Raw genomic sequence first — 16,217 nt, 5'->3', positions numbered from 1 at the left:
CCCCACCCCCTAATGACGCGGCCCTTTTTTTTCCTCCCCCCTTTTTTAAAAATCGTAACGTCGCTGTATGAGGGCTTGTTTTTTGTGGGACGAGTTGTATTGTTCAATGGTACTAGTTAACGTACCATATAATGTACTGAAAAACTTTTTAAAAATTCTAAGTGGAGTAAAATGAAATAAAAATGACATTCCGCCATCTTTCAGTGCGTCTCTCCAAACTGCAGCAAAATTGACATGACAACTTTATTCTATGGGTCAGTACGATTACTACGATACCAGACATGTAAAGTTTTTTCTGCTGTACTACTTTTATTTTTTTTAATTATTTTCTGCCGCCATATTCTGCGCGCAATAACTTTTTTATTTTTCGATGTAGTTGTGCGAGGGCTCATTTTTTGCAAGATGTCCTGTAGTTTACGTTGGTACTATTTCAGAATATACACGATTGCAGTTATTGCCCGCGGGCGTCAACTATACTAAACAGCTAATGCCCATGCTGTATGAAGAGAGGTCGCCTCACGATCTCTTTTCATACATACCCCGCACCTGCATGACGTAAATGTACGTCATAAAGCAGGAAGGGATTAAAGGGGTATTTAAGTTTTAACACATAAACGTACAAAATTGTAAAAAAAATTGTACTATTTTATACTTTCTGTATCAATTCCTTCTGATTTTCAAGGCCTCTTCCTGCTGTCATTCAATAGACACTCTCATTGCTAACTCCCAGAAGATACAAATGAGTCCTGGTCATGTGATGGACACCCCGCTGCATGGCTCATTGATACCCATAATGTATCTGTAACTGGTCCTGCAGCCCTGCGCCCATCATATGACCACAACAGAAGTCTGTTTGATGGAAAGAGGCAATGAAGGTTCCCACTTGAATCTTGAAACCCACGAGGAATTAGAAATCTAAAGGCCCATTTACATGGAACGAATGTCGGGCAAACGATGCCCAACATTCGTCCATGCACATACTCGCTCCCATGCTACTGCACGAGAGCAAGTATTGTTGGGTCACAGTGGGGCAGCAGCAGGAGATTTCCCTCCTCACTTTACCCCGCCCTTCTCCATTCACTTAACATACCGGCGGTTTAGTACTGAACAGCTGCTACTTACACTGAACGCTAATTGTCCATCTTTTATACAGCAATAGGGGTCACTATTACTACTAGAGCCGCAATAGGGGTCACTATTACTACTGGGGCAAATATAGGGGATGCCATTACTACTGGGGCTACCAATGTAGATTGTCACTATTACTACACGGGGCCACCAATATAGGGGGTCACTATTACAACATGGGGCAGATTTTCTGTGGAATTCACAGTATCTGTAGCAGCAAAGTGGATGGGATTTTAAAAATCTCATCCACACGCTGTGGAAAAAATCTGCACAAAACCCAAGCGGATATTGACATGTGGAGCAGGATTTAATTCCTGGAGCATGTTAATTTTGAATAGAATGTATATCAATAGCCCATCCAGTGTTCCAGGATTCCTCTCAGTTTTTTTAAACAGCCCTGTGCTTTTCATAAGGGTAAAAATAATATGTTGTGACAAGCCACGCCCCGGACCCATCCCTTGGCCACACCCTCTGTCCTGCTTTGGGGCTACACAAAAAACTTTTGCTTCAAAAAGGGTTCCATGGCTGAAAAGGCTTGGGGACCACGGGCATAAAAGTTTGACGTTTTTGGCTTCTTTTTTTAAGGAGTGATCCAGACACTTAAATATTGCTTGCAATGCTTTAAAATAATAAAATACATAAAATTCAGCTCAAAGGGAATGTGTCATAAGAAAAAGACCTATTTGTATAAATCAATTATCATGTGAAATTTATTTTTTTAATCTCACAATAATCCTAAAAGCCTGAATTGTTCATGCTGACCACTTTCAGCCTAATAAAGGTGGAGAATACTTTTCAGCAGTCATCTTACTAACATCACAGGCAGGATTATAATGTTGGGTAACACCGTTTCCCCCAAAATAAGACAGTGTCTTATATTAATTTTTGTTCAAAAAGTTTTAACTTTTTTACATGTATAGCTGCCTGGACACTATTGAAATTGACTTTTTTAATTAACTGTTAGCAGGGCTTAATTTTGGATTAGGGCTTATATTTCAAGCATCCTCAAAAAGCCTGAAAAATCATTTTGCATCCTCAAAAATTCTGGAAAATCATGCTATGTCTTATTTTCAGGGTATGTCTTATTTTCAGGGAAACAGGGTATATGTAGATAACCAATGCTCATTTTCTCCCCCTCCTTGCACAGACCACAAACCATGGCTATAACAGGCAATGGCTCAAGTCCTGTCAATTGCATGAATGGCCAATATAAAGCATCTTCCTAAAATCTCTGAATGCTGTGAAAAGCAGACCAGGCAAGATGTCCGCCTCCATAGTCACAGACCGACAATAGAATGAAAAAAACTACAATTAGAAAATAAAATCAGATTAGAAAAATGTAGTGTTTTACTATCTGGTCCTAATTAGTTAAGAATAGAGATGAGCGAACCTACTCGTTTTGAGTAATTACTCGATCGAGCACCGCAATTTTCGCGTACTTCAGTACTCGGGTGAAAAGATTCGGGGGCGCCGGGAGGCGTGGCGGAGCGGGGGGTAGCAGCGGGGAACAGGGGGGAGCCCTCTCTCTCTCCCCCCCACTCCCGGATACAACCCCCCACTCACCCACGGCGCCCCCCGAATCTTTTCGCCCGAGTACGGAAGTACTCGAAAATCGCGGTGCTCGGGCCAAAAAGGGGCGTGGCCGAGTAGGCTCGCTCATCTCTAGTTAAGAAATATAACCGATACATTTCCTTTAATAATCTCCTGGCACTTTCATACTAATATTTCTTGGGCCCACTGCCTGTCTCTGTAGCCTGTGCTCTACCAATGATTGGCTGCAGTGCTGACATGTCCAAATCAACAGGGATCAAACATACAGAGTGCCGGGTGATAGTTAAGATTTCTAAAATTATTTTTAGTATTTTCCAGCATTCTGAATGTAAAAAAATAAGTGGCCAGACCCTTTATATAAAGATGCCATCTTTCATTTTATACTGTGCACCCAGACTGGTAAGTTAACGGTGTTTGCCAGGTATTATTATCCTCAGGATAAGTCATCAATATCTTATTGGTTGGGGTCTGCTGCAGATCAGTTGTTCAGGCACCCACTGCATGGAGCAGAAACACGTTGCTCCGACCCCTGTGTAATGGCTGGCAGTGATAACTACAGGCGCAGCTCCCATTAAAATCAGTGAGAGCTGCACCTGCAGTTACCAGCTCTGGCCACTACACAGGGGTTGGAACAATGTGCTTCCCCTCCATACCCTGTGTGTTTTACCGGTGACAGCAGGCGCTGCGGCAGCTGATTGGTCAGAGTACTGAGCAGTGGATCCCAGCCGATCAGCTATTGATCACTTATCCTGACGATAGGTCACCAATAAAAAGCGCCTGGAAAACCCTTTTAACATGAATCATCTGCAAAGAATTATATCCTGCCATGACCTTATTGCTGATGTCATGGATGGATTAGTGTAGCGTTGCTGGGGGAGTTTAACCTGTTTAGTGCTATTTGACATACCTGTATATCCAAATGTACAATAATGTAAGGTACTTGGCCATACAAGTCCATCCAAACCCTCCCCAGACACCGCTGCGGTGCCGGTAGGAGGAGCTGCTGCAGAGATGGCCGTCTTTGTTCCTTTCTGTCAGCTAGGAGTAAAAGTTCTATAAGACAGTCTTCGGCCGAGCAAAGACCCCCAGGGCTGCCCGGTGTAAATGTCGTTCGGACCCAGTATATCTATATCCATACAGGTGCTGGTTGTTGTTTCTACTGCCAAGGCAATAGTACACGGCAGAGTAATAAAGGCAGACCGGTTACATGTTACCATGGAAACCCCTTATTGTAAAGAGGTTGTGATGAGACACCCCTCCAACATTACAAACATCATTAAATTATCATTAGAGATGAGCGAGCATACTCGTCCGAGCTTGATACTCGTTCGAGTATTAGGGTGTTCGAGATGCTCGTTACTCGTAACGAGTACCACGCGGTGTTCGGGTTACTTTCATTTTCTTCCCTGAGAAATTTGCGCGCTTTTCTGGCCAATAGAAAGACAGGGAAGGCATTACAACTTCCCCCTGCAACGTTCAAGCCCTATACCACCCCCTGCTGTGAGTGGCTGGCGAGATTAGGTGTCACCCGAGTATTAAAATCTGCCCTCCCGCGGCTCGCCACAGATGCCTTCTGACATAAATCAGGGAAAGTGCTGCTGCTATAGGGAGAGCGTTAGGAGTTATTTTAGGCTTCAAGAACCCCAACTGTCCTTCTTAGGCCATAGAAATCGCAGATCGCACCTATGTGCGATCTGCGATTCCTGTTCTCTTCTCTATATGCGCTCAATGGGGCTGGCGGCAGCAGCGCCGACCCCATTGAAAACATATAGAAGACAAATCATTCTTCTCTGCCACAGCTGTAACAGCTGTGGCAGAGAAGAACGATGTTTGCCCATTGAATTCAATGGAGCCGGCAATACAGCAGGTTTCACTGAATGCAATGGGCTGCCGGCGATCGCGGGATGAATTGTCGGGAAGGGCTTAAATATATAAGCCCTTCCCTGCAATTCATCCAGAAATGTGTTACAATAAAAATATATACCGGCGTATAAGGCGACAGGGCGTATAAGTCGACCCCCCAACTGTCACCTTATACGCCGGGAATACAGTGGAGCAAAGAATAAAAATCATTACTCACTTCTCCTGGCGTTCTGCAGTGCTGCTGCAGGCTGTCGCTCCCTCCTGGTCCCCGGCAGAGCATTGCTTTCTCTACGAAGGGCTTTAAATCCCCGCCTCCAGAAACACACGTGCCTTCAGCCAATCACAGCCATTCAATGACATCATTGTCATTGGCTGTGATTGGCTGAAGGCACGTGTGTTTCTGGAGGCGGGGATTTCAACCACTGCGTCCAGAAAGCAATGCTCTGCCGGGGACCAGGAGGGAGCGACAGCCTGCAGGAGCACCACAGAACGCCCGGTGAAGTGAGTAATGATTTTTATTCTTTGCTCCGCTGTATTCCCGGCGTATAAGGTGACAGTTGGGGGGTCGCCTTATACGCCGGTATATATTTTTATTGTAACACATTTCTGGATGAATTGCAGGGAAGGGCTTATATATTTAAGCCCTTCCCGACAATTCATCCTGCGATCGCCGACAGCCCATTGCTTTCAGTGGAACCTGCTGTATTGCTGGCTCCATTGAATTCAATGGGCAAACATCGTTCTTCTCTGCCACAGCTGTTACAGCTATGGCAGAGGAGAACGATCTTTATGCTGACAGTGCGGGGGGGGGGGGGCACTCTTGCCGCTATTGTGGCTTAATAGTGGGACCTGGGAACTTGAGATGCAGCCCAACATGTAGCCCCTCGCCTGCCCTGTCCGTTTCTGTGTCGTTCCCATCACTTTCTTGAATTGCCCAGATTTTCACAAACGAAAACCTTAGCGAGCATCGGCAATATACAAAAATGCTCGGGTCGCCCATTGACTTCAATGGGGTTCGTTACTCGAAACGAACCCTCGAGCATCGAGAAAAGTTCGTCCCGAGTAACGAGCACCCGAGCATTTTGGTGCTCGCTCATCTCTAATTATCATCATAATAGGGGAGGTCAGATAGTGAGGCCCAATGGGGACAGGGCCCAGTGTAAGGGTTCCCTGTACCGCACCGCAGATCATGTGTGCTTTATACAAAAATGAGTAAAATATAGAAAATACATTTTTAATCCTGGGAGCTAGAAGCTATATTTGTATTGTATATTTCCTTGCAAAATCTGCATGTTGATAAATGTTTTTCCTTTCAGGATTGTGGAGAGGTCCTGAACAATTGCACTTGGCTGGGTCGTACCGTTGGCGCTATTTTAGCGAACGTGTCTGCAAAAGTTACCAACTTATTTAGTGGTCTTAGTAAATCACTATTTGCTGCAATTGGACCAATATGTAGATGTACATGGTAAAGTAAGGTAATGAAATGAAGCCATTTTTATCTGTTTCCGATATTTACATTAGTAATACAATTCATGCTAAATCAGACAAATTAACCCGTTATAAATCCATGTAACTAATTACTATCCTGGGCACTAAATAAATGCTAATTACTTGCTGCTATACTGATTTGCTTCTTTGCGCCATTATCTTTATTATATAAATTTAAACGGACTCAGCGTGGCTTCCCATTGAATAGCACACTTCATAAACTATGCAGTTTGTGCTGCAGAAGCGTACTACTGTTCCCAGCAATCACATACTTCATTTTAACATGCACAGTTTCTTATAGATGTAGCAAAGTTCACCTTGACTATAATGGTTTTCTGTGACCAGTTATCTTATTTTAGGCCAATGAGAAGCGGTTTTCTTAATGCAACAGACCATTGAAAAGCTATTGAAAGGGCAAATGAACTGCGGTAGAGAACATTATTTTAACATTAAAGAGGTTCCACGGAGATTGCTAGTTATACACTATACATTAGATTGAGGATAACTTGCTGATCAGTGGAGGTCTCGCTGCTGATACCCTGGCCGGTCTTAAGAACAAGGGTGCCATATTTCCTGTAGTCCTTACTGCGGGGTAACTGCACCCTCCCCCCCTGCCTTCAGTGAGGAGTAGACTGAATGGAGCGCTGGTCGTGCAAGTGCAATAGTGCTCCATTTACTTTTAATGGGACTGCCCAGATAGCTGAGTGGCACGTACTCGGGTATTTCCATCACCCCCATTGAAATGAATGGAACGCTGACCTTGCATACTCGCCTAACACTTCATTCATGTACACAGAACTGTGTGTGTGTGGGGGGGGGGGGGGGGGAGTGAAGATACCCCCACAGTGACAGCAGACAGGGATATGGGAGTCCCATTCTTGAGATTGGTCTGCAGCAAGTGATCCCCTATCCTGTGGATAGAGCATAACTTGTAAACTTGTACAACCCCTCTAAACATTTCTACATCTTTAGGTTAAAAAATAACACCTGTCTCTTTAGTTCAACCCTTTTCAGATAATTTTGAGAAAGAACTTTTGAGAAAAATCTTTAAAATCCCAAAATACCATTTGTCACTATATAAGTATTTGGTCCTTTCAAGGCTGTCCTAGTAGCTGCTATTACTACTTCTTGTGGTGGGCCTTCCACTGCTTATCTATTCTAACCGTAAAGTACCCTTTCATATACTGATGTCCCATGGTTCTTTGTACTGTTCTGTGGACCGTGTATTTACTTATACAGGTAAATGTGATCATCTGTAAATGGTCTTTTCTCTAACCTGGAAGAGAGCGCACACCTCTCATATAATAATCTAGAACCCTCTCCAGTACTCGTAGAATCATAAAATGGTAGAGCTGGAAGGGACCTTCAGGGTCATCGGGTCCAACCCCCTGCTCAGTACAGGATACCCTAAATCATCCCAGACAAATATTTGTCCAGCCGCTGTTTGAACACTTCCATTGAAGGAGAACTCCCCACTCCCATGGTAACCTGTTCCACTCATTGATCACCCCCATTGTCTAATATCTAATCTGTGTCTCCTCCCTTTTAGTTTCATACCATTGCTTCTAGGCTTTCCTTGCGCAAATGGGAATAGGACTGATCCCTCTGCACTGTGACAGCCCTTTAGATATTTGTAGACAGCTTGTTACGTTCGTGTGGACAAATAAGCACCAGGCCCACACAAACGTGACCCGAAAAGACGGGTTTGGAGACAACTGACCCTATACTGCTGGGAGGATGACATGGCCCTACCTAAGAAACCTTGGCCAACTGAAAGGGGGACACTCACCACCAGGCGGAACTGACAAAATACACAAACTCACCACACAAACCTTGCACTTTACAGCAGATGGAAAAGCTGAATATGAAAAGCGAGGAATTAGTTTGTGCATTGTCCAATGAACTTAAGCTGCAAGTCATGTCAAGGCTTCTCGTGTCTTGCAGTCCCTAATCTAGCAAGACACTAACATAGACATGGACATGTAGACACACACACAGTACACACAAGAGAACTGTTCACACCAAATGTCTGGCCACTTGCACAGGCATACAACACAAGTCACTGTTCCCACCAGACTATAACAGGTAGTGCACACAACACAGACTCCACCCAGAGCTCACATGTATACAGATGAAAGTCCACAGCAAATCTAAAGTGTCCTCATACCAGGGGGATAAACAGTCAGCCATGATGCTGACAAAGGAAAATGAGTCAGACATCACCCATCTGACACAAACAAGACATAAGATGTTTGGAGGCCGCACCTGACAGGGGAAGGGAAGAGGGGGGCAGCATATGATACAGACAAGGACTACAGGTGTCCAAACAACCTTTGGGAAGCAGAGAGACACAACAGACCTACATGCAAACACAGCTCTGAGTGGGCACAAAACAGATACATCCAAACAGTACAAAGACCAGCATCAATTACTGAGAGATGCTGGTTTGTATATGCTGCAGACTAAAGGGGATTGGCTGCTGGAAAATACCACACCCAGCCAGCTCAATTAACCCCTACCTGTGAAGGTGTGCTACTAGAACCCAGTAGTACAACAGGTTCCAACAGCAAAACTTGACACAGCTATTAATTCTCCCCTAAGACTTCTTTTTTTGCAAGCTAAACATTCCCAGATCCTTTAACCTTTCTTCATAGGACATGATTTGCAGACCGCTCACCATCTTGGTAACTCTTCTCTGAACTTGCTCCAGTTTGTCTGTCTTTTTTAAAGTGGGGTGCCCAGAACTGGACACAGTATTTCAGATGAGGTCTGACTAAGGAAGAGTAGAGGGAGATAATTACCTCACGTGATCTAGACTCTATGCTTCTCTTAATACATCCCAGAATTGTGTTTGCCTTTTTGGCTGCTGCATCACATTGTTGACTCATGTTCAGTCTATGATCTATTAGTATACCCTGGTCTTTTTTGCATGAGCAGCTGCTTAGCCCAATGGATACTCTTGTATAATCTTTTAAAGTAAGGAATCCCATATTTGTGATGTGGCCTTTCAACAGAATTATAGAGTGGTGATATTATATGGGGATCACCACTGATGTAACTAGGGGGGTGCAGGGGATGTAGCTGCTCCCAGGTACAGGACCCTTAGGAGGCCCATAAGGCCTATCTTCTCCATATAGTAAGCCTAGTGGTATGAATAAAGCATTATAATTGGGGGCCCTGGTACAGATTTTGCATTGGGGCCCAAAAGCTTCAGATTATGGCTCTGTGGGTCCCAATAGGTTTTATTTACTTTTGTAACTGCTGCTTGACATTGAGCACTGCTGCTTAGCTTACTTATAACCAGTATCAGCTTCTTGGTAAAATCTTAGTTCCAGGGAGAAAACCTCTTTCTGCTGTTGGATCCACATGGGCAAGGTGGTGACATTATTCGTTCTTAGGCTCTGTTCACACCATACTTTTGAGCTTCCTGTCACACTTCTGTTACATGGTGCCTTTTATAGTACTTACTGTTTACCATGTTCTTGCCATCATCACAGTCGTTCCCAGTAAAGCCATTAGCAAATGACTGTCAGCTGCGCAGTTGGATCGCTACTTCCCCAAAGTGATGTTAGACATTTTTGATACAAAAGTGCCTCGCATCTACACGGAAATCACATGTTGGTGAGTGTGATATCAGGCCGTGTTTGACGGCACAATATTGCACTCGCTTGTGTGAAATTAGCCTAGGGCCACTTTTACATATCTCACACGAATATGAACCCCAGTGGGGTCATATACTTAAAGGGGTTGTCCCGAGGCAGCAAGTGGGTCTATACACTTCTGCATGGCCATAATAATGCACTTTGTAATGTACATTGTGCATTAATTATGAGCCATACAGAAGTTATAAAAAGTTTTATACTTACCTGCTCCGTTGCTAGTGTCCTCGTCTCCATGGTGCCGACTAATTTTCGCCCTCCGATGGCCAAATTAGCCGCGCTTGCGCAGTCCGGGTCTTCTCCTCTTCTCTATGGGGCTCCGTGTAGCTCCGTGTAGCTCCGCCCCGTCACGTGCCGATTCCAGCCAATCAGGAGGCTGGAATCGGCAATGGACCGCACAGAAGCCCTGCGGTCCATGAAGACAGAGGATCCCGGCGGCCATCTTCAGCAGGTGAGTATGAAGACGCCGGACCGCCGGGATTCAGGTAAGCGCTGTGCGGGTGGTTTTTTTAACCCCTGCATCGGGGTTGTCTCGCGCCGAACGGGGGGGGGGTTTAAAAAAAAAAAACCCGTTTCGGCGCGGGACATCTCCTTTAAGCATTTTTTTTTCCCATGTCCTATCTTTTTGTGTCTCTCAGAACACATCACCTATTGTTTTCAAGAAAGCTGCTTCGGAGGTTCGCAACTTTACTGAAGTGTTGGAAGATGTTTTTTGGAAAAAAAAAAGCCACACGTCTGCGGGTACATCGCCCATGCATGATTTTGGGCCGAGTTCCACGTGTGTAGGTAGCCTAAGGCCGCTTTCAGATGACCGCATACTAAGGCGGGTTTGGTCCGGATTTTACAGAATGTAATACAGAGCTAATGTAAAGCTACAGTGTTTATCTATTTACATGGGTATATTTTTCACAGCTGCGTTTTAAAAACACAGCAATCATTATTTCTGTCTCTGTTACGTGAAAAATACACGCATTTTATTTTAGAGAAATGAATTCAAATAGGGAGAAAATTATATTTAATCAATATTGTCATCAGATTTTGATTTGTACGGCATTTGCATTGATTGGTAATATTTTCTATTGGGCATACGTGGATCCGTGGTTGCCCAGGTGAAAATACACTGCCAGATACAGATGAGATACTGATGATAGAAGGATGCAATATCCTCTATAACATGCTTGTATTATGGATCCATATTCTGGACGTGTTACAAAACACTTGTATGAAACCTTAGGCCTCCCTCACACAGGGCATTTGCAGAAACACAGCGTTTTTCAACGCTCCGTCTTCTGCAGATTCTGCCCGGTTTCAGCGGCGCTGGCATTCTTTATGTCGGCGTTTTGGCTGCGTTTTCAGCACAGCTGAAAACGCAGCCAAGGATCCTGAAGAAATAAAAGTAATACACACCGAGCCGCTGCCGTCCGGGACGTGGCCGCTGTTCTCTGCCTCTGATCCGGACTTCCTCTGCACTCACAAGTCTATTGCCGTAGGCCAGGTTTGAGAACCCCGCTTCCAGCAATAAATTGCTGTGATTGGGCATCGAGGTTGCCGGCTGTGATTGGTAACGTGTCATGAAGTCGCATGGAGCTTTCCCAGTGCATTCCAGGGGTTAATGGGATCCCAGTAGTTGTGTGGCCTATCCTAACCACCAATGTCTGTCCTGAGACAGCCCTGCAGGTTCCTGGGTTCACGGAGCGCCCATTTAGTACAGAGGGAACAGTGCCTGCTGTAGAGGAACAGACCGTCACTACGTGATAGGAACCCAGTGGGATCAATGAGGGCTTCCCTGCTTAGGAAAGTGGCTGCCAAGAAGAGTGATGGCAGACATTGTGTGTGGGGCGGAGGGCATCCTCTGAGCGCCCGCTGCTTGGGAACCATCAGAGGTTGACCACTCCCTGCTGCGCGCTCCTCTAAATACCATAGCAGGATTTTCCTACTGAAAAGACATGATTGGGCCCTGAGGATACCTGTCCATGTAATAAGGGATACAGTTACACACACAGTACATATATGTAGTATCTTCCATTGTTCCCCACTAACCATGGCTTCTTGTGTTTTGCAGGTACCTTACATCACTATGGCACAGGCATGCCACAAGATCTGATTTCTTTCTAATCACCTCTCTATCTATACATTTGGATAATAGAATGAAAACTGTTATCTGAAGAGAAGTAATTGTACCTCTGATTGGTTCTTTTACAATAAATTACTTTCTGAGCATTACATTGAGATTGTCTGTTACATTATTGGAACCCCCAAGATACTGGGGAGAAATAGTCAAATGTTTGATCCCATCATCTCAGACTGAATGTGGCACATTGATGCCAACAGCCTCCAAGTACAAATGTAATATATGTTCTATAAACTTACTTCATTAGTTAATAAGATTCCCCAAAGGTTCAGATCTGAGCTGAAACCAAGCAGAAGACGTAATTTAAAGGGGTTGTCCCGTGCCGAAGCAGGTTTTTTTTTTTTCAACCCCCCCCCCCCCCCCCCCCCGTTCGGCGCAAGACAACCCCTATGCAGGGATTAAAAAAGAACACCGGACAGCGCTTACCTGAATCCCCGCGCTCCGGTGACTTCTTACTTACCTGCTGAAGATGGCCGCCGGGATCTTCTCCCTCGGTGGACCGCAGGGCTTCTGTGCGGTCCATTGCCGATTCCAGCCTCCTGATTGGCTGGAATCGGCACGTGACGGGGCGGAGCTACACGGAGGCGGCATCCTGCACGAGTGGCCCCATTGAGAAAAGAAGAAGACCCGGACTGCGCAAGCGCGTCTAATTTGGCCATTAGACGCCGAAAATTAGGCGGGCTCCATGGAAACGAGGACGCTAGCAACGGAACAGGTAAGTGAAAAACTTCTTATAACTTCTGTATGGCTCATAATGAATGCACAATGTACATTACAAAGTGCATTAATATGGCCATACAGAAGTGTATAGACCCACTTGCTGCCGCGGGACAACCCCTTTAAGCTTCTACTCAAAGCCAGGAGGACTCTGACATGCAGTGAGGGAGGGGAATCATGGGCAGCATTCAGCGGGAGAGCGGGCGAGAGAGCCACGGAGGGGGAGAGAACAGTCATGAAGGGGCATCCTGTGTGGTGAGTGGTGAACCATGCTAGGGCATCCTCTGTGGTGAGGGGTGAACCATGCTAGGGCATCCTGTGTGGTGAAGGGTGAACCATGCTTGGGCATCCTGTGTGATGTGAGGGGTGAACTATGCTAGGGCATCCTGTGTGGGGAGGGGGTGAACCATGCTAGGGCATCCTGTGTGGTGAGTGGTGAACCATGCTAGGGCATCCTGTGATGAGGCGGTGAACTATGCTAGGGCATCCTGTGTGGTGAGGGGTGAACCATGCTAGGGCATCCTGTGTGGTGAGGGGTGAACCATGCTAGGGCATCCTGTGTGATGTGAGGGGTGAACTATGCTAGGGCATCCTGTGTGGGGAGGGGTTGAACCATGCTGTAGCATCCTGTGTGGTGAGGGGTGAACCATGCTAGGGCATCCTGTGTGATGTGAGGGGTGAACTATGCTAGAGCATCCTGTGTGGTGAGGGGTGAACCATGCTAGGGCATCCTGTGTGGTGAGGGGTGAACCATGCTAGGGCATCCTGTGATGAGGCGCTGAACTATGCTAGGGCATTCTGTGTGGTGAGTGGGTAAAATATGCAAGGGCAGTGATGGCAAACCTTTTAGAGACCGAGTGCCCAAACTGCAACCTAAAACCCACTTATTTATCGCAAAGTGCCAACATGTCAGGGGCGGGGCTTATCACGACGTATGATTTTTACCCCCGTCGTTCTAAAAAGGACAAGGCCGCTTCAAAATAGACAGGGAGCACATTTTGACTGCTTTTAGGATGCGGAAATACTATCTGTGGAAATTTCTGCAGCATTCAAAAAGTAGTCAAAATCTGCCCCCTGTCTATTTTGAAAGAGCCCCGCCTATTTCCACCACCTGTAAACATACCCCAGCGGTAATAGTGACCCCACATCACAGCAGCCCCTGCGGTAATAGTGACACCCCAGCGATAATAGTGACCCCCACATCACAGAGGCCCCAGCGGTAATAGTGACCCCCACAGCGGCCCCAACGGTGATAGTGACCTCCACCCCACAGCGGCCCCAGTGGTAAGTGACACCCCCCACAGTGGCCCCAGTGGTAATAGTGACCCCCACCCCACAGCGGCTGAAGCGGTAATAGTGACCCCCACCCCACAGCGGCCCCAGAGGTAATAGTGACCCCCCCCCACACCCCACAGTGGCCCCCAGTGCATTAGGGACACCCTCCAGTGCAGTAGTGACACCCCCCAGTGCAGTAGTGACACCCCCCAGCAGCCCCCCAGTGCAGTAGTGACACCCCACAGCGACCCCCCCCCCCCCAGTGCAGTAGTGACACTCCACAGTGCCCCTCCCGAGACCCACATACTTACCTCCTTCTCCTCCTCGTCCTCCTCCTGGAAGCTCAGCTCCTCTTCTGGTCAGCGATGGTCCCGGCATGCATATTAACTTTTTCTTACCTACTTCTGCCTCAATAGGTAATTCCCAGCAACCTGATTGGTTGTTTGGTGAATCAGCCAGCTCAAACAACCAATCAGGTTGCTGGGAATTGCTGATTGTGGCAAAAGTGGGGAAGAAAGAGTTAATATGCTCCCGGCACACACTCTGACTTCAGTGTGCTGCCGGATGCCTCCCCCCTCCCGGCGGAACCAAGAAGTAGGAGACGTCGGGGCAGGGGGGAGGGGGATTCCAGCTGCACACTGAAGTCAGTGTGTGCCGGGATCAGCGCGGCTAGCAGTGCCGTTTGTGAATGCCGGCAGGGGAGCCGCAGCCCCTGCTGGTATTCACAAGTGGTGAGTGGCCGATCGAGCGCGTGCCATTAGGGAGGGCTCTGCGTGCCGCCTCTGGCACCGGTGCCATAGGTTCGCCACCACTGTGCTAGGGCATCCGATGTGATGGGGAGTGAACCATGCTAGGGCATCCTGTGGGATGTGATGAACCATGCTGGGGCATCTTGTGTGCTAACGGGTCACCCATGCTAGGGCATCCTGTGAGGTGAGAGGTGAACCATGCTAGGGCCTTCTGAGTGGTGAGGGTATCCTGTGTGGTGAGAGGTGAACTATGCTACAGCATCCTGTGTGGTGAGGGTTGAACCATGATAGGGTATCCTGTGTGATGTGAGGGATGAACCATGCTAGGGCATCCTGTGGTGAGGGGGTGAACCAAGCTTCGGCATCCTGTGTGGTGAGGGGTGAACCATGCTTAGGCATCCTGTGTGGTGAGGGGTGAACCATGCTAGGGCATTCTGTGTGGTGAGGGGGTGAACCATGCTAGGGCATCCTGTGTGGTGAGGGGGTGAACCATGCTAGGGCATTCTGTGTGGTGAGGGGGTGAACCATGCTAGGGCATCCTGTGTGGTGAGGGGGTGAACCATGCTAGGGCATCCTGTGTGGTGAGGGGTGAACCATGCTAGGGCATCCTGTGTGATGGGAAGAAAGAGCCATAAGGATATGATATATTCTCAAGTAGCAGAAAATTGGGAGAGGGAGGAGTTTGTTCACGGAGGACAATTTGAATCAAATGCTGCATGAAAACTACAATGGAAAACACGTTGATCTGTGCCATTGGTGCTGCTGTTGTTGTGATTTTTGATGCACATCCGCAGCAGATTTAAATTTTTCGTTGTGGTTTTGATGCTGAAAGGGGCTGGATGGAACTACAGGCAACAGTGTGAGATGGAGAGCAGTGTGGTTTCTGTTTAACAAGATTTTTTGTCATTTCCGGAATTTCAGGAAAAGTGCGGTCAACTAGCTATCCTCCCGAAAAGGGAGATAAAACAGTAATTATAAGGGTGAGCAGCAGAGTCGGCCCACAGCAGTTCTACACTGATACCAAATCCACAAACTGCTGACCTTTATGTAGGAACTTCCCTTTTATAGCCTTGTGATTGGGTCTCCTGACATAAATGGTCTCCAGGGAGATCCCAATAAGGGCTGGAGTATATAGCAGGAGGTGTTGTTGGTACTTATTCCTCTTCTGTGATCGCTTGTTCTCTCCCCTCAGGGCTCGGCACAGTCAGTCCACTGTAGAGGCCGTCACTCGCCGCAGGGTCTGGTGACTCTCCTGTCGGGGTTCTGACAGTAATCCATAGGACTCCAGGCTCTTCCATACATCCCGACAACAGCTCTCACTGCCATTAACTCATCTATCTCACTAGCTGACGACTGTGTCCCTATGACAACTCCTACGGGCACACTCCAGTATGCTGCTATCTTTCCCTATAACAGACTATCACTATACTATTGCCCCTCTCCCTTGTACTGACACTGACTTGTCTGTGCTGTACACAGACTGGCTATATTCTCTCTAACCCATCTATCCCACGACTGCGTCCCTATGACAACTCCTACAGGCATGCTCCTCACCGCCTTGTTTTCTGCTGTACACAGACTGACAGCTGGCTATACTCTCACTAACCCATCTATCCCACGACTGCATCCCTATGACAACTCCTACAGGCACGCTCC

General features: G+C 46.9%; 1 protein-coding gene across 2 annotated transcripts in view; it reads left to right on the top strand.

Moving 5' to 3' along the window:
- The window catches only part of LOC136611528 (uncharacterized), a 41,905-nt gene extending 29,993 nt beyond the window's left edge, over positions 1-11,912 (top strand). For both annotated transcript variants that reach the window (XM_066591201.1, XM_066591200.1), the window contains 2 exons: positions 5,859-6,017; positions 11,752-11,912. In XM_066591201.1, coding sequence (XP_066447298.1) covers positions 5,859-6,011 — 153 coding nt within the window. In that variant the 3' untranslated portion in view covers positions 6,012-6,017; positions 11,752-11,912. The remainder of the gene's footprint in view (positions 1-5,858; positions 6,018-11,751) is intronic.
- The last annotated feature ends 4,305 nt before the right edge of the window (positions 11,913-16,217 follow it).

This window comes from Eleutherodactylus coqui, chromosome 2 (assembly GCF_035609145.1).
Source record: "Eleutherodactylus coqui strain aEleCoq1 chromosome 2, aEleCoq1.hap1, whole genome shotgun sequence".
NCBI lineage: Eukaryota > Metazoa > Chordata > Amphibia > Anura > Eleutherodactylidae > Eleutherodactylus > Eleutherodactylus coqui.
This window is presented reverse-complemented; position numbering and strand designations above follow the sequence as displayed.